General features: G+C 42.5%; 1 protein-coding gene across 10 annotated transcripts in view; it reads right to left on the reverse strand.

Annotated features, from left to right (window-relative positions):
* The window catches only part of abi1a (abl-interactor 1a), a 49,490-nt gene extending 24,067 nt beyond the window's left edge, over positions 1 to 25,423 (reverse strand). For 5 of the 10 annotated variants that reach the window (XM_020633630.3, XM_020633624.3, XM_020633629.3 and 2 more), the window contains exons 1-2: positions 25,209 to 25,422; positions 12,081 to 12,248 (exon numbers count right to left, since the gene is read on the reverse strand). In XM_020633630.3, coding sequence (XP_020489286.2) covers positions 12,081 to 12,248; positions 25,209 to 25,325 — 285 coding nt within the window. In that variant the 5' untranslated portion in view covers positions 25,326 to 25,422. Of the gene's footprint in view, positions 1 to 12,080; positions 12,249 to 25,208 lie in introns of all 10 variants that reach the window. The other 5 variants (XM_020633619.3, XM_020633620.3, XM_020633628.3 and 2 more) reach the window with 3 other exon arrangements.
* Positions 25,424 to 27,177: the final 1,754 nt, after the last annotated feature.

The following is a 27,177-nucleotide window of genomic DNA, read 5'->3' on the forward strand; positions in this document are numbered from 1 at the left end:
TCACAGTTGGCTCTAGTCAAAAAAAACTTCTGTAGAGATTATGCACAGTATAATTAAATTGGCCTTATTGATTGGTGTTGGCCGCTGTCAAATCTTCCACGACACCAACACCACCACTTGGTTTCAATTCTCTGTCCTGCATTCAGACTCCCACTGAGCTGGGAGGAGTCCAGGAGCAGCTGCCTTCCCCCCTGAGAGATGAAAGACTGTAATGTCTGCTGAGGGCAGACCAGTAAACCATGGTCTCTCACAGGGGGGGCAGGAGTTAGTGGCCAGCGCCAACAGAGGATTCCTTTCATGCCACATGGATCTGGATCTGGACTGTCTCTTTACGCTGCACTGTTCTACTGTATGACCGACTACAAGGCCTTTAAGGCTTCCCCAAGTTGAAAGATGTACCAACACTAGTGGACTTATATGTAGTCCAGTAGCGTGCATTCATTGATGACATCTCTGGACAATATCATACAGTGGGCTGACATTCTCTCTAGTATATTTAGAAAAAGAATATTTAACTTCTTCCAGGACACGCAAGGATACAAGAAAGTGGATTGTTCCAAATGGCAGGAAAATGAGGAATCAATATTTCATAACAGGCAAAGTTGCTCATACATAATTGCTCCCACAGAGACTTCTCATAGAAAGGGGAAACATCCGTTCTGTTCCAATACCCGGTTTAGTCTGTTTGAATTAAAAGGTATGACAGAGTGCTGACTGCGGTCATCTTATTTAACCTGAGTCGGGCTGACAGAACATGTGAGGCTCGTAAAATACAAAAAAAAAAAAAAGACCTGCTGAAACAAAGTCTTCCCAACGAAGCCAGTGCAAAAATATTCCGTTTGAGCAACTCTTATAATTCCAATCTGTGCAAGGACTCCTTTGATATTGGATTTAGGCTCACAGCTTAGCCACCGATCAGAGATAATACCCAAATCTCAGAGTGCCATAAATCATAATTGTCTTGAAACAACTGGGCCAAATCCTTATCAGTATTTTTAACAGAAGCAGAAATACATTTTCGTTTGTGGAGGGATGATGGGGTTCAACGATTGGATATTGTGGACCCAAATGGAAGAAGAGGTAAGGAAAACTTCAGCTGCTCTTGGTCTGGATTTATTTCCAAAACTTTTTGCCTACTTTCACCTGATTATGACCCAAACACACTGACCTGTCCAAGAGATTTGTAAAGTCTTCCGGACATAGGGAAAACACCAAAACTCAAAAAAGAGCAAAGTCCCACAACCAACTCCCAACAAATAAACTCAGAAACAAGACTGTTGTTATAATATCAACGCTAAATTTGGAAGGATTCTGGTATAGCTGATTATATTCCCCCTTATCGGGGAGCAATATGCAGCTTGCAAAGGAGGGAAGTAAGAAGGCAAAGCAGTATGAGGTCATCTCCTTCCTGTATGCACAGAAATGAGCGCTGCTGTTAAAGCGAGAGAGGATGTTACAGAAGTGTTTTCAGGAGGCATAAATTCGAAACCACTACGTTCATGCATCGAGACGTTGCACCCTGTTGACAACGCTTTTGTAACCCACTGAACTGTGCCTAAAGAACGGGGAATGGATCTGTCAAAAAATGCAAACGTCAAAGTGGAAATGCACATTCAGGCTTGACCCCCTTTTGACCGACCCCAGTGGGGAGCTTCCAACCAAGCAATAGCTGCTAAATAGCCCGTCTACCTCCTTGCCTTTTTGACTGGCACTATGGGTGTTTACTGGATCCCAATGGTCCATCTGTTGGGGGGCAAGAGAAAGAACTTTGAATACATCCTGCCAAACTGAAAGGTGGATAATTCAAATGTGTTTTCAACCACTGTCACCCATCTGTTTGAGGCCTGTGGGTGTTTTCCTAGAACACTGAGCAATCTTTGGCTCTGGTTCTTGTTTGGTTTATCCATCAGCTACAGGCTTTTGAGCATATAAGGGCTCCTACTTTTCTTTTATGAGCTGCTCTTCTTCATTCAGCCACTAAAAGACGACCTAGCCACCTGTGTGACCACTTTGCGGCTTTTAGGTCATACATTGGCTGCTGCAAACATCGTCATCCATATACTCTAGCCAGACAGACTAAAATAATCAAGTTGAATGCACTTAAGACTGGAAAAGTTTTTTTTAACCATTCTGGGATACAAGTGAGTCAGTGCCACGGTTCCCAAGATGAGAGGCTCTTGTTTCGTTGTTAGTAGCAACAAGTGGCTAAATATTTGAGATGCTATTTATTTTTTTAATCCAGATCGTTGCCATTTTGGTTACGGCTGCAATGGGAAAAGTTTAGCTCCAAATGGCAAGAAAATGGTCACAAATCGAAAATGTTTGAACTTAAATAAGCCAGGAATATAATGATGTGATGTTTGTCATCCAATAAACACAGACACTTAAACCATCCTGGACAGTCTTGAACTTCTTTTTAGATTCCAAAGAGATGATGGCTACCTCCTTAAAACCTAAGGTAACTACTGATGACTTTCAAAACACTTTAAAGCAATATTATTAAGAGGGCGTGTCAATTACTCTGTTCTATATGATCATCCTGTTATCACTCAATGTTTTAAAGTCAATTTTCAGTGTTTCATTACGATTTCTAATTTTTTTTTGCCCTATATTCATATGTGAATAATGAATCCCAAAATAATAGCATGAAACATCTGATCCAACTGTGAACTTTTGACCCAGCCACTCCTCTGCTAAACCTCACTGCTCAGACTGAGGGGGCAGTAGGGTAGGCTAAGAGTATTTGAAAAACAGGTCACACAATGACCTAATATGTCTGAACAACATCAGCAAGAAGGGTGCACAAGTCTCGGTCCAGTGGTACAACCAATCATAAGGAACAGGGCTGGAATTTCGAAGCCTGACGAAAACGTAACTTGACAACCCTCTTACCAAACAAACACACACTGTTTTGTAAGCATGAGGTAAGCGGAAATCAGAAAGAAGAGAAAAAAAACTGTAACTCTTTGATACGGAACTGGGACAGACGGTTCCACTTCAGCACATGTTGGAGAGAAAAAAAAGACTTTTCAGCACTTTGGCAGACTGGCCAAGGGATGATATCCTCAATAAAATGCCAGCTATGCACAAACATGCAGACAAACCTAAAAAGCTGCACAGCGTGTACTGTAGGCGTAATGGTGAGCTTGTGCATAACATGGGGAAATGACTGCAACTACACAAACACACCCTACATACCAACGTGTCAGTGGGCATGTGTGGTTAGACCACACAAATGTGCCAATGACTAAGGATAGCGTTCAACTGCAGACACTCAGAAAACATGTTTCAGATACAGGCTGCAGTTCTTCCTGCTCTGAGGTATTACACACCAAAGACACAGAGAGGTATTCAGTTAACCGGGTGCTATCCAAGAACATGAGGACACATTTTTAATGGCATGTAATATCGTAAAAACCAAGCAAGACATGGTTATGAAATAAGACATGGCACAGGGTCTTATTAAAGGCCACTGCTGGCTGAGCGCTGAGATAAGCTCGTCTTTACAGCGGTCCAGGAATTGAAAATCCTCGTTCTTTACGAGAAGGATTACGAGGAGATAATAACTAAGAAGCACACGTCTGTTAAACACATCAGGACCCTCGATTTTCAAGCGTACAGTACAGAATGATTTCTCACAATGGTGGAAGCAGCGAACAGGTGAAGAAAGCATGATGAGGACATGATCATCTCTTCTTTAGCTGTTTTATTTCCCCTTAGTGCTCTTTCTTAGCACAACTCCGCTCTCATCATCATTACCCACGTTCACCCCCGAGAGCAGAATTGAACAATTTGCGATGCTCAGTTTGCTCCAGCGGTTATTTTATGATAAAGTGCTGCGAGTGCTGAAGTGTGCTTTTCGATTGCTACGCCCACTTACTCTTAACCTGCCTGCTTGGCGTCTACTACAGCTATATCCTGAGTTATCCTGAAATAACATACTCAGAAGACAGTCCTGAAAGCTGTTGCTTTTGTGGAATCTGGGGAAGCCAACACATGTAGAGCTTCGTATGTGCTCATTTAGCAGTGTCATTGTCGCAGACTTAGCCTGCTTTCTGTTGGACAGGCAGGATCCAAACAATGGCGGTTAACTTGTGCTAGCGTGCACAATTGTCGGCTTTTCTTTTGAAGACCCTATTGGCTGCTGTAGTTGCCATGTTTCTATCTTCTGCTTGTCCCTCTGTCCAGCCTCATCCACAGGAAGAGTGCAATCCAACACTCTCATCTCCGCACCGAGCCAAACCGGCCGTGGAAGCGGGGTGCAAATGCCTCCGTGTCTGCTGTGTAACCCAGCGTGATTACAGCCAGAACATCTGAGGCTTGTCATCTGTGGAGTCGAGCAGTTGTCCGAAGGCTGTTTCTGTGAGCAGTTAGTGCAAAACAGAGAAATGCCAGAGCGTTCAATCTGCACTCCGAGCCAAAATGGGAGGTCAGTCGCCCCCGTGGGGAGCTCTCTCCGTTTGGCAGCTTCTTGTTAAACATCCCTCGGAAAAAAAAACAAAAAAAAAACGGTAAAATCTAACGACCCCATGCGTGGTGTGATGAAGCCAGAAGCGGAGGTTGAGAGGGCTGGAAGTGTGAAACCTTTGAGGGGTTGTTTCTCCCAGCAGAGAGAGAGAGAAAAAAAAAAGAAAAGCGTCTCCTGCATGCCAAGGTCGACGCTTTGTTTGCTAACACAGCGCATATGGAAACACCTCGGCTGACATTAGCCAATCTTACTTTTGGGCTGAGGCCAAACGACTCCGACTGAGCTGTGAGCATACATACAAGCTGAGAAAGCAGTCTACATCATGTCCAGACATAAAGCCGGACAACAACAGAGACAACAAACATTATAAGATGAATCCCAGCTGCAGATGGTAGCTTCAGTACGAGGAAATACTTTTTTTTGTTTTCCTAATCAGACTTGCTTATGTGAAGCTGTCAAATAATGGCCGTACTCTCAGGGAAGCAGAACAGAGGTGTAGTGATATAAGATTTAATTGCAGAGTGGTTGCTGAGTGGGAAAACCATTTGTGGTACAAACGATGCTCTGCACTGGGATGAGAAGCAGGCGGAAGCAACCACATCTTCAACAGTCAGTTCTCATCATCACTTAGTCATGTTTGACCTCACGTCAGGACAGGGCGGAGGAGAATGTGCATAAAACGACACGCTTCACACTTCACGACCCAAACAGAAGACAACAACTTGTGAGAAGCCAATGCAGCAACGGTCCTAACCCGACATCGACGGACTGATTGAGATGAATTTGGATAGTTGATAAATTGTTGTGGGCGAACTCCCGCACACTGTCTACAAGAAACACATTTATTAGCAACATTTCTGTCAAATCAGAACCAAACCAGTCTATTGAAAACATCCTAAAACATGTTGGACTTAGCTCTCTTCTACACACCTGTCTAATTCTGTGAATGCAGTGTTGCCCACACGTGGATGATACCTGGGCGGGAAACCCAGTTATATAAAACCGTTTCTTTGTTAATTCATAAATACAAAATAAACAAGATGCTACCATTTTTACTTGTAAAATGTTGTGGCTTCAGTGATTTTGATTTTGAGCAAGGCCACATTACGCTTCTGAAAATATATTTAATTTTAGTTGTGCAGCCTTAGTATAAATTTATCTATTTATTTAAAGTATGGACGGTGCACATTAATGAACATAAACATGTTAATATGCCAGATTGTAGCCAGTTTCCCTCTGTAGTCCCTTGGCAGGTTGGTGGTAGAGACACATACTGAATATATAGCATAAAAAGTGACTGTGGGAAAAAAAGTGGAAGTGACCAAGTTAAAAGAAATGTTAAGAATGTTTGAATGTGCTTGAATGAGAGCTAAGAGATGAATTTAAATACATTCAATATACCGCTTTTTCACAAGAGGGCTTGAGCTGCTCCCAGCTTTAATTGGGCGAGAGGACTTTTCACCAGTTTGTTAGAAATATCCGTAACACTCCGACTTCAGACTTGACACTTTCCAATATCAGACCCATGTCTTTAAACTTTATTAACCACTGCCCAGAGGCTTCAGACCACACAGACACGCTGCCACACACACACACACACAGTCAGACACGTCGCTATAACCCACTGAAAAAATATCCAACAGCGAGGGGGAAAAGGGAAATAAAGAAACACTCTGCAAGGTTCTGTGCATCACACAGCCAGGAGAGTGGGAGAGACCACCAGGAGAGGCAGGAGAGAGAGAAATACACAGGCAAGCAAGTGGAGACAGCAGGAAACACAAGCAGCACACACACACACACACACACACACACACACACAGGGAGACCTATACGGCTTCATTTCCTGTTTGGATCAGTGCCAGTCTTCCTCGATGGGAGGTCAAAAAGCCAGCACTGCAGCACACAGACACAACCTTTGCGTGTGTGTGTGTGTGTGTGTGTGTGTGTGTGTGTGTGTGTGTGTGTGTGTGTGTGTGTGTGTGTGTTATTATCAGAGTACTGCGCACACAAACACACACACACAGAGACACAAGTAAGCAGCAGAGGGGATCGGTATGTAACAGCACATCTGAAGAATGAGGACTGGAATGAAAAATAAGCTGAAATTAAAAACACAAACGATAGAAAGCCTCCCGTGATTGGATAAGAATATTACTGTGTAGAAACAGCAGCGCCTCAGTGATGCTCACAGCTGGGGGAGTGTACAGTGCATAGTGTGTGTGTCAGCTTACTGCATCCACACTACTGTTGTGCTGCTTCATCACTGTGGTCACTGGGTTCACTGGGAGCTCTGGCCAACTCCAAAATCTAAGTGGGAGCCATTTAAATCATTACAAACACAGCTGCACCAGCAGAGTGATGAGACATATTCAAGACTTTCTACAAGCTAGGGATGTCATGATAGCACAATTTTAAACTTTTATACAATTCTAGTCAAACTGAAACAATATCGATATCTGTTTCGATACCATGGCAACATAAAATAGAAATCCCAGGCAGGTAATATTGGCTGCTTTCTTGTTTATACAAACCAAAAACTGCATTTTCCCCTCAAAGGATAAGTTGGACAAAAAGTAGAAAAAGGAAACACCTTTCAGAAATAATTCAAACTCTCACACTGCAGAGTTTCCCCACAATCACTCCCTGATAGTGACTCATTGTTTCCTCCACAACTGCCACACTGCCATGAGGCTGAATAGCTGCTCATTTGTTCTCGCTAATAATGTACCAATAAACTTTTTTAAAAGAGGAGCTGAGGGGATTTTCTGAAGAGGGGCGGCACACTGAAACAATAAAAAAAATTAAAAAGGCAGTATTTATAGCTTAGAGTGTGTTGGCTTCTAGCGAGTGTGAACGCATCCTCTTCTATTTTTAACTCAAGGGTCTTCATGCTGAATTTGCCAGTAATGCCTCTTATCTTTGCTTTAGTTTGAATCTACTCATGAAGCTGTGCAAGGACTGAGGATGCAACAGTATATCATTCGTTGCACAAAGGTTGCAACAGAAAATGCCATAAATAGGGATTGAGGAGCTAAAAATGCTACTCATAACCGTCAGCGGCCTTGCTGACTCGAGGGGGTTCAAGGTCTGTTTCAGTCCAGGTTACTTTACATGTAACAAACAGAACCGCAGGCTTTTTTTGTATTGTACCAAGAGATTAATAAAGTGTTAAACATGCACAAACTAAACATCTAATTTTGTTTCCGTCAGTTTCAGTTCGTACGCGAGCTTCTCCTGTTGAAGCTCCTTAAACTGCATCACTGTATCATCTTTACAAACTCGCTGCAAAGCTGCCGCAGGCTCCGAAAACAACAACAAGATCTTCAGACGAGAAGTTTCAAATACAGCTCACGTGTACCTGCATGCCTCTGGCTTCACTCTTAGAAAGCCACATTTATGTTCTGCCAATCAGATTTGAGGGGATATCTCTCTATGAAACTTCAGATCTGGGGCTGGGGAAGATAAAAAAAAACAAAAAACAGATCCTAATCAAACAGACAAACCCACACCCCTTTTTTTCCTCACTCTCTTCTGAGTGTAACACAGAGAGGTTTCTCAATGTGAGCCACTTTCTACCGTGGAGGGGGGGGGGGGGGGGACAGACAAAGCGCTGCCTGTTCGCAGCCTCTTAGCAGCCACTTCACACACACACACAGCACAAGGTGGAAGCCCCCCCTGAGCTGCTCTATTTCCCCTTAAGCCCCTCTCTGCCTCAGTGCTGCTGCTGCAGAGAGACCCCGGCATCATGAATGACAATAACAGCAGGGGAGGTGGCCACACAAACAAATACCTGTCAACACAAACACAGACATGTTGTGCATGTGGAGCGGCTCACACAGATTCACAAACAGGTTTCCCTCTTCCCACAGGCTCTTATCCTCTGAATATCAAGGAGCCGATCGGGGAAACAATAAACAGGAGCACTTTCAACACACCAGATGTTGTTTACAATCATGTTTGAAGACACCTTAAGTCCTGTATACGACATTTAAAGACTTACATATAAACATAACTTTGGGCTGGATCTATTCAAACAAATGGGGAGTCCTGCATCCTGATTTGAGAAGACGGATTGGTAAATGGACTTGAGCTTTTCTAGTCTTCTGACTACTCAAAGCTCTTTTACAGCACAGCTCACACCTACACATTCACACACTGATGACAAAGCCTGCTATGTAAAGTGACCATCATAAGTAACTGATCCCATTCATCAGATTTAGACGATCGAAGCAGCCGGAGCAACTTGGGGTTAAGTGACTTACTGAAGGACAAATCGACATGTCACTGCCAGAGCTGGGGATCGAACCTCTAACCTTCCGGTTAGGAGACGACCGGCTCTACCATCTGAGCCACAGCCGCCCCCCAAACACTGGTTTCCTTACCAAACAGGAAAGGTATATTGGTAGGTATCCATCTCAGAACGAGGCATCGGGTTTCAGTCTGAGCGATGCCACCACACCCTGACCAGAGCGAGCGCCCTGTAACCGTGGGCAACCCAGAGGAAATGTCTCTGACGCCGCAGACAGCGTCTCACCACACGCTGACTGACACGTTAATGCAACAGAGACAGTTAGTAGCTGCAGGCATTGATTGCTGTAGGCGACGGACAGAAACTGACCCAAAGGATTCATTAAGACGACTGTAGAGAGATGATTACTCAGACTGTAAATGCTGAGGTGTGTTTTTTCACGTGTGTCATGAGGATGAAGCAGCCAGCTTCTTCGTGTTTGGGATGTATTACCCTGCGTGAACTCAGTGATGTGATTGGCGGTGACTTAGAGCTGATGTGAAATGATGATCTGTGCTTCAAACCTTTTCAAATGTGCAAAAGGCATGTGTAGTTTTTTTATTTTATTTTATAACATGACTGAAATGATTAGTTTCTTTTTTGTAAGCTTGTAAGATTGGTAAACTGGGAGGAAGGGTCGCCAGAAAGTTTCAGTGACAGACTTGTCATGTAACCATAGTAACTCACCCACACCTGACTGCAGGCGAAAGAGAGAGAGAGAGCGAGAGAGAGAGAGTCGATGTGCTGCTGACGGATCACTCTAAGCTGCACGCACAGAAAAAAGTGATAATGTTTTACAGTTAGCCAGCACAGCGGTGATTTTTATAACTTTGGATACCAAACTCTGATCCTCAGTGACATTAATGCAGGTCACAGCGTTTGTTACAAAGACACACAAAACAAAGCACAAAATGAATCACACTTTCATGAGCACAACACTGTTAGCTGGTGGCTGGCTAATGGGACATCAACTTTGAAGTACATACAGATCCAGCCCATAACCACGAACAGCCAACATGCATGGCTCACACTCAGCTGAACACAGACATCAGCGTGGATACTTGAAATGAAATCATCGCACACTTCAGTCTGTGGATGTCCTGAAATTCTTCTTGCTCTACATGAAACAGCTCTGGAATCTAAAATGACGTTTCTCATCTGAAGACTCCTTTATAAAGTCAAAACAACACATCCACAGTCAGGTCGATTGCTTTCCTCTGCATTACACCTGCAGCAGAATTCAACACCTGCCTCAAGGGTAAATCTCATACCCATGATGACGAGTGTGGGCAACACGATAATGATCCAACCTCTGAACGGGACAGTGGAGAGAGATAAAAACACCCACAGCCTGCAGAGCTCGCAGCCCGACCTCTTTGTTATTAAAACAGAGATACGCTTCGCTACACCGGGAACCTCTCCTCTTTTCTAATCCATCAAGAAAAACAACTAGAAGGAGAAACGGATTGTGTGTGTGCAGGAAACATTCAGACTCTTCTAGTTTTTCCAGTTGAGAAGGTAAAGCTGCTAAATCATTCAGAATTCTAGAAGAGGAAGATGAAAGTGATACATGGTTATCAGCAAGAAGCTAATTAGTTTGACCTTCAGAACTCCACTTCTGCATTTCGTGCAGTGGAAAGAAAATCAGGGAGGAAATGTTTCTTTTCATCTTCTCCAAAAAGTAAACAAAATGAGACGCTGGCACCTCAGTGGTTAGTGTGCGTGCCGCACGTACAAAGCAATAGCCCTCCAAGCGGACGGCCCTGGCTAGATGCCGATCTTTCCTGAATGTCATTCCCACTCTCTTGTTCCGATTTAAAACATGTATTTAATTATATTTTTTTTCTGCCTTTATTTAGAGACAGGACAGTGGCTGGAATCGGAAATCTGGGCGAGAGAGTTGGGGAACGACATGCGAGAAAGGATCCACAGGTCAGGTTTGAACCCGGGCCGTCCGCTTTGAGGATTACAGCCTCCGTACATGGGGCACGCGCACTAACCACTATGCTACCGGCGCTCCCCCTTGCCCTGATTTCCAACTCTACTTGAACAGTGAACCAGGCAAGCAGGGGCGGATCCGGGACTTGGATTCTGAAATCTGACTTGCGATCTCTCAGATGCCGCCCCAAAAACCTAAACTACAGACATTTTCACACATGCACAAACTATTTTCACCTTGACTTTATACCCTGTGTGAACACAAACATGCCACCCCTGCATCAGTCAGTTCCCTCGGTTTGGCCACCCTGATCAAAATAGTCCATAAAGAGTTATTAACACTTGTAGACATCCAAGTCAGTCACAGATAATGAGAGGTTATACTTTAGTCTTGGCTTACATTGTTTCATATGCTTTTCTAATGTGGCTCAGAGGGTTGTCATAGAGACGGAGGCAGGCAGTGGTGTCGCTGTGACCTTGGTGTCGGCTGAACGCTGTCTGTCAGGATATTGACTCAAAACCTGAAGGAGTGTAAATATGCCTCTTTTTTTTTGGACTCTCTCTTTTGCCTCTCTACGCTTGTCACCATCCATCTTCAATTTCCCTCCGACTCCCCTCTGATTTGCTGGATCCGTCTCTCTATCCATCTGTCTCTCTCGCTCTCTCTCTCTCTCTCTCTCTCTCTGAAGCCCTGGAGTCTTGCAAGCCCTCTTTCCTTCCATTAGACTAAAAATCTGACCTTCAGTGTATCCTGAAAGAATTTCTGGCACTCTGAGCACCAAGGAAAGTACAGATAGAAGACGTGGGAAAGAAAATAGGAAGCAGCCTTTCCTCTCCATACTGTTTTTAACAAAAAAAAACATCTTATTTTTAGTCTAAATGTTTGGATTCAACCATGAGATTGAGACAGTTATTCCACGTTAAACCCATTTGAGTTAATGCATCATATTTCGACATATAATCTCAACATAACAGCGAGTAAACTGGCAGACCTTTAATAACATGACTGTTTGTGTTGGTGCTCCTCTTTACTGCAAAGCAATAAACACGGGGCTTAAAAAAACTAAAAAGACCGATTGTGCTAAATGTCTTCCAATATTTGTGAAACTCTGAAAACGACAGGAGCATAAAAGAAGGACAAACAGAGAAGCAGTCATTACGCTGAACACACATAAAGACAAACAGAAGAGACTGAAACCCTCAAAAAAAAGGGGAACCATGGATTCCACTGAAGGCCTCGTACTGTGTTTGAAAATAACCGAGTCTGTGTGAAAGTAAGAGGAGAAGTGGGAAATGTGGGGTACCATTCTTCACAGCTGTACGCTCTGTGGTTTGTGTAAATATGTGTGTGTGTGTGTTGGTGTGTGTGTTGGTGTGTGTTCTGACCTGGGAGATGTGGTTGATGGAGGACTCCATGCGCCGCAGCTGCGAGGCCTGGATGTCCAGCAGCTGGAGCACATTGTTGGCTAAGGCATTGATCTGGTAGGCCACGCTGGCCAGGGATTGGGTGGTGTAGGCTTTGGTCTCCTCCAGAGCTTTCCTCTTGTCCTGGGCCTGTGCACAGAAAAACGGGAAACGGAGAGGAAGGGGGGAAAAGACAGAAAACGTAACCCAGTTAGTATTATAAGCGTAGCGTAACATAACATTTACATCCATCCTCTAGCCAAGTATCAAGGTCAGGTTTGTGGTGGATTCAGGCCAATAGAGGAGGGCAAGACAACCCCCCGCCCCCCCCGGCTCTCATTCTCACGATGCCTCACTATCTCTTCGGATTTGAGATGATGTAACACTTCCTGAAGCAGCCATATTGGAAGCTTTGAAAACTGAACGTTACACGTTTCACCATTGAAGAAGCTTGGTTAGCTTGATTAATCTGACATACATTCATCAAAGCATAGCCAGTTATTCTGTTATTTTGGAATAAGAAAGTCAATCTTTAAATATGTAGAAACACATCAAACAAACTCTAGAAGATTTCTAGGGTTTTCCCTTTACAAGCTTTCACGTGTTGGCTAACGCTAACATCTAACTGCACAAGTGACAACACAGAGAACATGTATCTCTCAGGTGTGACTTTAGAGATCTGAGAGTATGTTTTGAAGCACAGCTGTTGCTAAAATCTGCTGTTATCATTATTAGGGATTCAAAGTACGGCTAAGATTCAAGCTAACTACCGTAGCTACAAAGTTACTTTGGTGGCACATATTTAAGCTTGACTTGAACATTTCATTGTAAAAAAAAAAAAAAAAAAAAAAAGGAGTTTTGGTTGAGTATGTTTTTATCTGTATGTGTATAATAGAAAAGTTACATTTAAATTCAAAGAAAAGGCAAGTGTAGCTACCAAACAGGCTTCTTGCTAGTTAGCAGCCAAAACAAGAAGCTAGTTTTGGTGTTGTTGTTTTTTATTTTTTGCTTTGCTAGTAGGCCGCAAAATATGTTTTAATTATGTTAAATTCAGCTTTAATAAGAGATACTTCACCACTGATGTCTAAAGGAAATGTTGGGTTAACCAGGCCAATAAGAGAAGTGTGCTTCTTCTTTTTTTATATGTTAAAGGCTTTATATGAGATTTTTGGATCCAGCAGATGTCGCCCTTGAGCACCAGCATGAAACCAAAACAACTCGCGCTGCATTGTTGTGTTAGCATGCTAATGCTAGCGATCTTTATTATGCTGGTATCTTCACACTGCATGTAAATTTACCTGAAATGAGCGTGATCTAGAAACACAGTTAAGCAGTGAGTACAGTATGTTATTCTTCTTTTCTCTAGTCCCTCAATTAAACAACTTTTATACACGAGGGGAGGAGTCAGCCGGCCGTCCGGGCGATGTAAACAAAGTGAAGATAGGACTCTGAAAACTCTGAAAACATCACAGACAGTGGGACTCGGGTGTTACACCCATTGTAGACAGTCATGACCCACAGAGTTATTTTTAGAGGATATACTTGATTTCTACATTTAAGTGTGAAAAATCACATATAAAGACTTTAAAGGAGCTAATACAAGCTCAACCTCATCATGTTTGGAGAAGTATTTGTTCCCCACAAAAACCTAAATGTGGAAACACAAACACACAACTACCAATTACAAAGTAACTCGTTCTTATTAGAATGGAGAGTCCCATACGAAACACTGTCAGTTTCAAAAAGTGGCTGAACCAGAAAAGCTGAGATAATGACGTGTCATACATCAAACAGGCTGAGGCAAAGAGCCCAGCTCCAAACAGAGCCACCATGTTTGATCTCTGCGGGCTCTCAACCAACGCTGCTCACTCGTAAAGTCCAAAGAGCGCGGCCTGGAGGGACGACACGGGGCTTTGATAACAGGCTGCTGTAAGAGGGGAGGAGATGATTACTGGTCGTAGTGGTGAGGGGGGGAAAACCAGGGGGGGGAAAAGGGAGCAGTCTGCCACATGAACAAAGGGCCAGAACAATAAAAACTACCATGTCACCGTGTGTAACATTACTGATTCCTCTTGGCAATGCGTAACTAATCCAGCAGCAATCCGTCCGGCTAAAAGCCTTCTGACCTGGAGAGCTGCCGGGTCGGTTAGCCCCGGCCCGGGTGGGGATAGCCGGGGCTTCTTTTAGCGGGGAATCAGAGCAGCAGATGTGTAGTGAGATAACAGCCTCGGGAAGGAGGAGAGATTCCTCCAGAGGGCTCAGAGCAAAGGGCCATCTGTTGAAAGCACACAAGTCATTCATGTGCACACACAGACACCTACTACTGACACTGCAATGTGCAACGTGGTCGACGAAGGAGCAGCTGCAGGAAAATATACGAATCAACAAAAACAAACAAAACAAAACAGCCTTTCATCCATGTCGGCATTTTTTTCAACTCGCAAGAGGAGGTTGTTTTTTGCTGTATAGGGACGAGATTTTAAACAGATTACTGAACAACATATGCTAGCCTGTGCAGAACTGCTGGCCTACATATCACACTGCAAGTCAGGGACTGTGTTTCTGTTATTCTCTGAATACAGACAGACTGGATTTATTAAGTGGCCTCTTTGATATTACACATAAATGTAAGTTTCCGTAATAATGAAATCCTCAGACAATCTCAATATTATTTTAAAAATATGTCAATACCAGGAGAAAAAACTTGGGTATGCAAGTTGAAAGACGTGGGTGTTAATCAACAAGCAGGGAGGCTTTCCTGTTGTTGTATTCTGGGAAATGTACAAAGGTTTTGATGCTTTACTCGTACTAGGGACAAAGGTTGTCAAAAATGTCAATACTTAGAGAGAGAGAGAGAGGGGGCGAGAGAGAGAGCGAGCACGACCCATTTGAATTCACGAGTCAGTTCAACTAGATAATGAGAGATATTTGAGATGAAATACTTTAAAATGGGCCTTTACCCTACAACAGAAGAGACGGTCTAAATTGCACAAATAGACCTGCAGAAGCCAGCATGTTTATTTCTACTTCTGTTTAGTATTTGTTACGTTTCGCTCCTTTAACAGGGTTGGTATCATTTCCAGCAATTTGCAGTGCGTGTGGTTTTACGTTACTTTACGGGTTCAGTTGTGTGGCGCGAGGCGAGACAAAGAGGGTGTGTGGGTTTGCATGTTTTCCGTTGACGTAATTGAATTATCTTCAACACGATCTGCACATCTCGTTTTTTGTACGTCTCGCAAAGTCCGAGCTTCCAAACGAAGAACAACATGCAACGTTTTTTTTTTTAAGCAAATGTTCTTTAATGGCTGCGATCCACTTTCACACGTCTTGAGTTTATCTTGTATTCTTGATGTCAGCGTTAATGTTCAAATAGCCGACTCGTTTTTTTTTTAGCTTCGGTGCACAAACACATTGTCTTTCTCACAGCTACAAGATGAAACAGAGCAAGCTGGCTATATCAGTATCACATCAGAAGCTGTTAAAAGTAGGCCTTAAAATTAGTGCAGCGGAAACTATTAACAGTCATCCCCTCTGTTACAGTTTCACTTTTATTCACCCTGCAGCGACTAAACAACTAGACCGAGTCTATCACTTCTTACCCTGGTTATCATGAGGCTACCTTAAATGTTATTAAAAGATAAGTATTTAAATACAGAACTGAACCTGTAAAAGAAAGCCAAATAATTCTGGCAAATTGTCTTTGTAATTATTGAGAGAATGACCCAAACTGCACAAGTTTACAGCGCTGTGATGTGAGGTCGGTGGTGGGCGTTGGGAGGACAGATGCCACACTTGATTGCATCCCCACTGGCAGCATCTTAGCATGCCTTGTCCTGCTAAAGCCCCCTCATCCTTTTGAATCAGAGGCTGGATGACCATAAATCCTCAAACTAACCAGATTTGTTGCTAAGTTAACCAGGAACCCTCCCTCTCTACGACATCAGGAAACAGCAGATGTGAAATACGGTGGAGAGAAGAAAGAACAAGGTGAGTGCATGCTCTGTGCAAAAAAGGTAAATAACAGAAGCGCAGAGGTGAGTGCACGATATCACAATAGAAGATGCAGAGAATGGGGTAAGCTCCCAGAGAGCTTCAGAGCTCCAGGGGCATTTTATCTCATATTTCTGAGCTGAGTAATGACTGGAAGAGACTGCAGAGAGGATCCAGCAGGCAGTGTAGTAGACAGGCTGTCATCACCTCAGCTGAGCTTAAAAAAAAAAGGAGTACAAAGGAATGCATGGCCCGTGTAAACACAATGAAATTATAGCTGGGAGCTGAGGCAAGCTGGATAATCAAATAACCAGTCGAACACAGCAAAAAAAATACAGTGTCAGAGTAGCAACGGTTGTTAGCAGAAATGTTTAAAGCTCTTCACTGTGAAGGCTGTATGTTAGCAAGTTGGAGGGCACAAGGAAGGAGCGGCAGGCGATAGAACAGTTCTGTTTCCAGAGATTCAAGATTGAAGATTCAAAAACGTTGTTATCGGCTATTATCATGCCAAACTGGATGGGTGAGTGCTGTGCAATCATGATTTTTTTTTTTTTAACATGGCAACATGTTTGTGTGTGTGTGTGTGTGTGTGTGTGTCAGGGCTGAGTCACAACCTCTGTGATTTACTGTAGATATGAAGCCAATGTGGAAGTGCCAAAAACTGCAATTCTTCAGAATGCCACTTGAGTAAATCCCAATTAGACCCCATATTAAAAAAAGCCCAACTTTACAGCAGAATTCAACATCTTTCCATCCTTGTACAAACAAATGGGTTTGGTCTCTATGGCGTATTTAACCATTCAGTACAACCTGCAGGAGTTGGTAACATTTATAGAAGTCACCTATACAACTGTTATTAAGGCTTTAAGTGCAAAGCCGTGATAATAAGATGGGTTCCTTTAAATGACCCAGTTTGTGCTGTCTGCCAACCTCAATAAGCATTTTTACTCCAGTGAATCATCCCAAATGGAATATCATTCTTTGGGAAATACTGTCATTGTGTATCCAACACCAGCCGATGAATCAACCATGGTCACAAAGCTTTGAAAACCTTTCCAACTCCCTCGCTCTTTTCTCCAAGCAACAACATAGCAACCACTATAATGCCCATCCCAATGCTTCAAAACTTCAAAACCAACGGGCAATGGGTGATGTTCCAGTGGCTGTGTTATTTTTATACAATCCATGGTCAGAGCTGCTTGCTGGGTTAAGGCATGTTGGAAGGAAAAGTCCAGACTTCCTCTCTGGGGATGACAAATCTTCAACCTCCACCCAGAGGCCTGAACATGAGCAGGAAACGGACGAGATGAGTATCCCTCCTAACTCCGGGACATGACTAATGGAAAAATCAGGGGAAGTTAGACAAAGTATGTGAATCAAGACTCATGTGTAGATCTCTCTGAATCATCCCTCTGAAGTTTGGAGCATGAACGCTCGGCCTCTTGACACAGGGTTTAAAATAAATAGTTCAATGACAGGCTAGATCTGTTTGTGCTGCGCTGAATGTTCAAACATGTTGTTACATTTGACAACTAAACAGAGTTTCCACTGTGCTATCTGCTCCTGGATTTGCACAGCTGACAACCACATTTATGTGCTCCCACTTGTCCGGAGGGAGGGGGGGGGACATGCTACAGGAACAAAAATACAACTTTCAGGAATGTTTGGAATTCTGCAGCATGTCAAAGATGTTGCAGAAATGTTCCAAGTGTTTTGCCGGAGAGCTCAGGGACAGCGAGGGACGCATGGACGGATACAAAACAAACACACTGTAACAGAACCAAAAGAGGGTTTATTTTTCTGATTCTGTGAGCTGATGGGTAAAGAGAGGAAACAGACACAAGTTGATGACAAACATCTTCCCTGAGGCAAAACCTCCCATAGGCGCCGGTGGCAAAAGGCAGTGCAGAATGAGTGTAAATAAAACTGGAAGGTCGTAGAGCTCACACGGCGCTTCACAGCCGTGTGATGTATCGACCACTGATCACTGCAGACTGGACACGGGGAGATAAGTGTGACGGCTGAGAGCCAGCGCTCTGTGGGTTGTTGTAATGATGTGGCCGCCTGACGTCCAGCAGCTTATTCAGAAAAGACGGAGCCAGTGAATGTGAGATATCACAAAAGATGAGTTCTCCAGTTTTCTTGGTGATTAAACAGTGATGTATTACAGAACAGATGGAAGGTACTATAACCCAATATTGACTCTGCCAGCTGAGACAGAACGGTTTAGATAATGCCCGAATAGATTTCCTAAGATAAATGACAATGTCTTATTTCCTTCTGCTGCTTCTTCTCGACAGCAGCAGGTTAAATCTGGTGAAATATGATCACATGAACGGACAGGTTTATGGCAATGTCATTACACAAAAACTTAACAGTCAGAGGTAGCTGCTTCATTTATTTCCATGATGATCAAGCTAATGTTTCACTCGCCTCGTTTGAGAATTATACACTCTGATTTACCAGTCGTTCAAAACAATTATTATTATGTTGGCTCTTGATGCCGGTCAAATGTCATGCTCAGGTTTGTGTCTCACAGTTCTGATCCCCAAACCACATCTTAACAGGTTCATACCAAAACAGTTCTAAAGCTCTCACCAAAACTGGAATCAATACAACAACCGTTCAGTTTGGAAATGTGCTGAAAGAATATGAGAACAATATCTAAGTTAAACATCTCATTTAACTGAAGCTGCTGGCCCCGGTGCGTTTCAGAAGCATGAGCAATTAATGGAGATCAATTGTCTTAATGGTTTTAGAATTAGCCTATTGATCTTTCTCTGGATACACGGCCTACAAACTGTTTATCTAATGGACGAGTTAGCCGGTTTACAAATGGAATTGTGAGAATTTCAACAACAACAACACACACGGCAAAAAATCTGCAGACTTCCAACACTTGAATCCTTCCTTCAGTCGCAGCTCTACAAGAAAAAAGAAAGAAAAAGAACTCAGCAGCGAGTTCATAATTCTTCCTCGTCCACCTGAGGCAGATGGAGGCTGACAGAGAGGCCATAAGGTGCACCTGACCTTGAAGATCTGCCAACGCACAATTAAAAATTCCTTCAGTACGTCAGGGAAGAGTCACAAAGGGGGGAGAGCGCGCACATGGAGGGAACTCATTAACCTTTGCTGAGTGACTTGTTAATTGTTTCGACCAGGCAGAAAGTCACTTTTTCTACACCTGAAACAACACAATTAACTGATCCAAGAAGTACAAAACAAACACTCTGGGTCAGACCGACACAGATGGGGTTTGGATTATTCATACTAAACGATGCTGAAAAAAAAAAAGACGAATAAATCAAACTCCAAGGAGACATTTTGAGTGTGAAACAATGAGTCAGTATACTCTGAAACTCCTACATGCACTCCATCCAGACTGAATCAGATCGGTCCAACAGTCTGGACCGATAAAACCACAGTCTGCTGAGGGGGTGGAGTGGCAGGTAGTCAAAAGGATGAATGATCCGGACTGGTATAGGCTGAGAGCCGCAACGCCACTCTCCATGCGGCGAGGAAAACCAGGCCACTCCAGAGAGAGAGAGAGAGAGAGAGAGAGAGAGAAAGTGAAGGACAGGAAACAAGGACTCAGAGTAACCCAGAGAGACAGAACTGTGTTAAGAGAAAAATGTTAGATTCTCCACCTGCTCTCGTCAAACTCCCATTAATCCTCCTGGGAAAAGTACAGGACAGGTACACCAAAGTCATACAAGCAGGACACAAAGAGGACATCGCACCTGTCCTCTTAAACGGTCGGGATGTTTCTGGTGTTGAATTAAAAAAATAAATAAATGACAGCCTGTGTTTAAAAAAAAAAAAAACTGCTCATTTTCGAAAGCAGTGCAAACTAAAAGCACAAAGCGGGCATCACGTTGGCTCAGTCGACAGTCACATGCTCGGAGATTACAACACTGGATCCGACTGACCGCGTGACCTCCTTATTTGCCACACAACATCCTACTTCCATTTCCCCATCCATTCTGATCATTTCAGCCGTCTCCGAGGACTCCTTATGATTATGAAAGTGCAATCAATTTCAGAGACACGATTCAAATCAAGTTTTGCAAAAGCTTGCTAAAATCAATCAGAAGTGTATTAAAAGGTACCACTGGTTTGGTTTGGGTCAGAGCTCTCAAAGGGGGCGTGATGCTGTCGCCTCTGAGGTTGTCAAAGTTAGATTTGCACATATTAATTAAAATCCAAATGAAACACTTTTGTTCGTTTGTTAAGAACAAGTGTGTACGCCTCCTCTTTTGGGATTTTTGTGACAGTTAAAATGTACGTTTGACAGCAACGTGGGTCCTGGTTGTGTGTGGGCTCCTTTGTTGATACTTTGAACATGTTGAACTAGCAGTAGCTCTGACAGAAAGCCAAATACTTTCATCATAGCGGCAGACCATGTTGCTCTATATCCACCGTTTATGCATCGTTCTTTTTTTGGACGTCATGTCCTGCCTCCTGAGACCATCCCCTCCAATCCAACAGTGTGAAAGTCTCCCCGCTGTGAGCGCATGTTTGAACAATCAACTCAGAAAAACTTCAGGGGCCGCCTTCCTGAAATTTTTATAGACATTCGTGTATGTGAAAACAGCTCCAGTGGACGAGAGTGATGGATCTTCATGCACAAAGTGAAACTGCTTCCTACTCTGGTTTTCTGCTCCTCCATTGATACCGTGGATATATTCATTAAAGTGACTGATATATGGACTGTCATGGACTGTGTTGCTGCAACTTCGGTTTCCAGAGTCATTCTTACATCATGTTTTGTCTCCTGAGAAATGAACGCAAACAAAATATTTCTCTCATTTTAAAAAGCCGTTTTTCAAGCAAAATGGCAAACACACGATGTTACCAGTTCCCCCAACGGTCAGGATTTGCTGCATTTCTTTGTCAGCTATGAAGAATTCAAAGGTTTACAAATATCAAACACAAGCTGAGCACAGCTAATAAACCCTGAGTGTTGTGTTACTCTATTTAACAAAGCAGCGCTCTCCGTCAGTGAGTCCTGCCAACACGGCCAGGTGGCCCACTTTGCATACAGCGAGTGCGTCCTTGTCCCCGAGGTCAAACCGACTGCTGCGACTCGCTCACAACAATACAGAAGAAGTTATTTCCAGGGGGGGGGGGGGGGGCATTCATGATTATTGTTTTAAACACTAAATCCATTATTTATCAGAATAATCTCTGTGCACGGGTCCTAATGTGACAGGGTGTGTTTCTGGCTGGGTTATAAAAGCCACTTCCTGACATGGAGAGAAGGCATTTCCAGGGAGCCAAAGTCCTCGGAGCCAGCAGGGCAAACAGGAAACATAACCCCTGTCCTGTCAGTGTGTCATATAGGATACACACACACACACACACACACACGCTGCTGAAAACACTCCCTAGGATGAACAAAAGTCACCATGAAGTTTAGAAAGTGGGGCAGTGATGTGTCCTTGTTCAGACGCAGCTTTCACCATCTGCTTCAGCCTGCTGAGCTGCAAACAGTCCTCAGTGAACAACAGCACAAAGAGAGAGAGAGAGAGAGAGAGAGAGAGAGAGAGAGAGAGAGAGAGAGAGAGAGAGAGAGAGAAATGTGAGGGGAGGAGGAGTGCTGAGAAGACGAGCTGATTCAAGCTGAGGCATGTCGATGTGTAAGTGCCACAGTTTGAAGTGTGTGTGTGCAAGTGTGTATATCTCCAGCAGACAGGGAGGGCTTATGAAAAGTACGCTGTTCGTCTGACGCTCGCTCTGACGTGAGCTGAACAGCTTAAAAATCCAGATTTTTTTTCTTCTTCTCCTAAACGTCAGCGCTTTAACCTAAAGGTGTTTGCTGATATATAAAAGGAGAGAAATGCAAAATCGGTCAGACGCATGAAACGCAACTTTTCAAAAATGGTAAAAACGTAACTTTTCAAAGAATAAACATAGAGATCGATTTTCTTAATCTTTTCACATCCTATTGGGACAGTTGTGATATTACATCATCCACATACAATCTTTAGAAGCCTTGTCTGTTTACCAATCGCAAAAATCTAACAAAAACACACAAAATACTTTGATTATAAATGTACTGCTGTCGAAATAACCTTTTCTGACGTCAACATGACAGCAATACTTCTCACGGCTTGTTGTTGGGCTCAACAAAAAGAGCGTAGTATTGTTTTAAACACCTTGTGCTGATGAGATACCTGCACAGCGTTCATCTTTTTCTCGTTTAACAAAAAGAGCCAAAGTTCAAATGTGTTTAATGCCGTGCTCGAAACAGTCAATGTAATGAAGGAATTATTCTTAGTGTGATGTGATGATTGTGTCTAAAGATGATCAGACTTTGGATTTATATTTCAGGGATTTTCTGAAATATTGTGAATAAGCAGTGAACAGGATGAGACTCTAAATCAGAGCAGGTACTCGGAGCTGCTTGTGGTGCTTTCACACATGCACAAAACTCCTGAAAGCGTCCGGACATTTTCAGGGTGAGCTTATTGTATGTTATGTGTGAAAACTGAAACGTTATTCACTCTGACTTTACCCGGATTTGTTTCCTGCCATCCCCCGTGTACATTTTCTCTACATAAAGTAGATGTATGAGGAAATATTCAGGAAAAGAATCACCGCAAGTGAGTGGGAGGAATCTGTTATATCCAGTAACAGGCGTTGAAGTGCAATCTCTGTAAACGTAATGAAACGGCTTCATCGTGTTTTCTGTACATTTGTCAAACTACATGTAGCATTGATTTGTGATATAGCGTCGAACTCTGTTGCTTCATCCACCCCCCCCCCCCCCCCCCTCCTCCCCCCAGTCCGACAGTGATTTCCTCCCGCTGTGAGGTGCATGTGTGAACCAGTCAGGAAGATTTCAGGGGCAGCCAGGCTGAAATTTTCTAGAAATTTTCAGGAGTGCATGTGTGAAAACAGCTTAAGACATTGTTTTGATGCTACAAACATATATTTGTTTATATGACCAACACCCACACAAAACCGCACACAAGTCAATTCTTATAATCTATTGAAACGGGCCAAATTTAGGAAGTGAGAAAGTATCAGCTCATTATGAGCAAAAACAGGAAGTGACATGTCAGTACTGCCCTGACACAAATAAGTTGAAGCCAAGGTTTCAGCGCTAAATCCAATCAGTGCATCTTTCTTTGAGAATAGATCTAACTTCTCAAAAACTTATGTTCCAGATAAACCAAAAAAATCTGACAGGTGTTTGTTTCCGGTATACTTCACAGGGTATATTTCTGTCAGTGTTTGTAGGTGGACCATGCTGAAGAACAGAATCATCTTATTACCTCAGCGGGAAAGAGAGAAACATTTCAGGATAAAAGTGTGCAAAAAGATTTCAGTATTCTTCAGAACGTGCACATCTGGTTCCAAATACAGTGGTGCTGCAAAGTATTAAGCCATGATGAAAGTCAAATTACCGGCTCACTGTTCCTACTTATAAAATAAAACATCTTCATGATGAATAATCAGGATGTGTCCCGGTGCTCTGCCTGTCAGCACCTGAGTGTCTGATCGGACTTAAAGCCGTTTGTTTGCACTCACTGACGTCGTTTCCTCCTCTCCCTCGCCTGTCTTGTTCCTACTCTCTGATGTTCATCACTAGATGAAGACGATGTAGAATAAGTTTCTCTATGTGAGCCTCTGGAGCTCACTGTGCTCAACAAAACAAAATCAACAAAAGGTCCCACATTCAGGTCCACAGTACGTAATCTCTCTGCAACTAAAATATAACTAAATCAACTTTAAGATCGCTGAATTCATTCCAGTCCTCTTGGGGGCAAAGATGACAGCCTTCCTGTGTTCTCGTGTTTGCTACAAGTGGCACGAAGCTTCATCCGAGGACAAAATTACAGGGAGTCCCTCAGGGGAGTACAGCTGGAACGGACACACCCTCTGTCTCTGGCTGATATGGTGGCTCGTCTTCCTGCTGAAAATATTTTCTCACCACTGCTGCTGCCGCCGCTGCTTCAGCTGTCACTCAAGCTCTTCTCATACAGAGAGAGCTCTTTTAAGTGGTGGCAAAACCACAAGCATCATCAAGCCAAAATTAAACAAGAGGAAGCCACCTGATATCAGCATGACACCATATTTAAAAAAAAAACATATTTACTTCAAAACAAGCTTTAAAAAAAGGACAACAACAGAAAAAATGAACTACTTTATGAAGAAGAAGAAGAAGGGGGGCTTGTAAAGGCCTGTTGAGATTAAACCATGAATAAGTCCAGGGAGAGAAAAATCAATACAATCCAACATTTATTGACCAACCAACCATCGCTTTACATTCCTCCCTGAGTCTCACAGCTGCAGAAGAATTACCTTGAATAATCTCTTCTCCCCATTTAGCCTAAAAAAAAACAAGCAGCCTCCTGCACATTTCCATGCATCCAGTTTAGTGTTGCACTTTAAATCATTTAGGGCTTTCAAAAAAAAGAATGCAGCAACAATAAAAAGCCATGCACTAGCAATATATCTGCTGTACTGAGTGCTTACAAGCCCATAATGTACACCTTCAATAATGCAATATTGCTGTTGTATCCCAATGGGGAGTTGAACCCGTTTCTGCGGTATTAAATGGTGAGTTTAATGACCTTGTGGAATGTAATGGACTACAGTGTTACTTTAATATTAATGTTGTGGATTTTAGCTTGACATTTATTTCCACACTCTTATAGTTACATGTTTTTAAAAGCTGTGTCAGCATCCATTACGGCAAAAAAAAAAAAAAAAACTGCAGTAACTTTTCAATATAAATGAAAATAAATCAGCTGTAAAACTTGTTCTGCAAGCTGCTGTTAACCCAACAGGCCTTCTTGTCAGCAGTGAGAGTGGGAAGCAGTTTTGACCTAGTGTAATAATAAAAAAGTAGACACACCCTCTGTGTAAACCGAATATAAATGTTCTTGTCCAAACAGATAAAAAAAAAAGGATTGTAGAATTTCCCACGGTAAGTGAAAGCATCGCACTGTTACAACAAAGATTTCGGGACGGATAGTTTTTATTCCATAACCGAGCCCTGCAGTTTCTTTATCCACATTTCCTGTCCCAACAACCATTCAAATCCCGAGCTTTCCGCGACAAAAAAAAACAAGGAGCTTGAATGCAACACGGGGAGGCTAACTCACTTACCTGGACATAATTGTTCTCACAGTAGTCCGCGACTCTGGTCAGGTTTTGGTAACTCTCCACAAGCGCTCTTTTGCCGGCCGGAATCTCTTCCTCTAACAACATTTGTAGCTCTGCCATCTTCACATCTCACCCCGCAGAGCCTCCCTTATCCCTCTCTCTGCCTTCCCTTTGATTGAAACAGCCACCAGCCCGAGCTCTGAGTCGAGAAAAAAAAAAAAAAAAAAAAAAATCCTCTGCTCGCTATTGTGGGATTCCTGCCCTCGCTTTGGCGTAGACTCAACCCCCAAAGATCGTTTGTGTTAGGGAGGAGGCGCCACTCCATGTTTTTTTTTTTTAAAAGCGGGACCAGGGTTTTGTTTGGCAAACGTTGTTATTTTGTGTTGGGAGAAAAATAATAATTTGTCAAGCTGATCCGTCTTTTGTTATGCACTATTTCATATTTAACTTGATTGGGGTGACAGAACAACAAAAGATACTTTAAAGATACTGTTTAACCAAGCCTGCTCCCAGTAGATCACAAAACACACACACACACACACACACACACACACACACACACACACACACACACACAATTCACTCTGAGTCACTCTGACTCTGTGCAATAATAATGTTATATTAATGTTATATTATGTTTAACCATCCACTGTGTGCATTTCTGTGTTACACTGAATATTACGGACTACACTTTTGTCAAATAGCTGATCTATTGTTTTGTTTTTTTAAATCTATTTTTTTGTACATTCTTTATTTCTCTTTTTTTATTATTTTGAATTGTACAGTGTTCCCTTTTTGTTTGCAATCTTTGCTCTTTGCTGCTGTAACAATGTAAATTTCCCCATTGTGGGATAAATAAAGGATTATCTTATCTTATCTCGTATGATTCAAAGTTTGAATTGTTTGAATTTTAAACAATCAACACCTACCAGCTACTTACACTTAATCCATTGTGGTGCGTGTTTCCCACCACAACATCCCAGTAACCTGCTACATTTTCTTATGCTATATATTAATCCAAAGTTCACACAATTACTGACTGACTGACTGACTGACACTTTCGTTTACGGCTTATTCACTCTCTGTAATAACATAGCTACCTGCAAATATCCTATCAGATGGGGGACAAATGTTGGACATTAGGGGTGTCTGTTTTAAATCCTGTAATTCAAAGGGTCCTTGACATAAGAAAGTTTAAGAACCATTGACCCCTAGTCAGTAATTATTTTTCAGTGACACTTGAAGATGGTGTTGACAGGTTACATAGCTGACTGGAAGTTGGTTAAGCCAAGCCATGTTGTTCTTACCTGTTAATATATATATATATATAGCCTACTGTATATATAGATATTTAAAAATGTATTATTGTGTTGAATCAACAACTTAAATTATTTCATGTTTCATGAATTCATGATTTTAGTGTGGTTTCATTAGTCTTGTGTATTTTTAGTGACATAGTCTTTCAAATGGGTTCCATAGAAAAAGTTGATTTTTTGTCAGTACATTCTGAATTAATTTTCTTTCCTTTTAGATATTAGTTATGAAGCATTGAACAACTGGGGGTTGATGGCGGTTTTGAGGTGGTAAAACACGTTATAATATAATAATAATAATATTTAACAGCGTCTTGTGTTGCTCGTAAATGAGGACAGAGTGAGACCTCTTACTTTTAACATCCTGGTACCTATCACCATTCCTACAGAAGAAAAAAAAATCTTCCCTGGATTTTGACAAGAGCATTATGGTACATGTAGTTTCCCCCCCTTAACTGTCGCTACAATCGATACAAGATTTAAATCTGCTTTGGAGTCAACACTTTTTAGAAAAAATATATATTTAACCTTTTTAACTTTTTAAATGCATCCAGAACACAAATGTAGTTCTCTTGCGAAAACAGTTTGTAGCTCTTGAAACTACAAAACATTTTCGCAGACGAGGAGGATTGTGGAACATGTAGGAAATGTCAATATCC

The sequence above is a fragment of the Labrus bergylta genome, chromosome 20 (assembly GCF_963930695.1).
Source record: "Labrus bergylta chromosome 20, fLabBer1.1, whole genome shotgun sequence".
Lineage (NCBI taxonomy): Eukaryota > Metazoa > Chordata > Actinopteri > Labriformes > Labridae > Labrus > Labrus bergylta.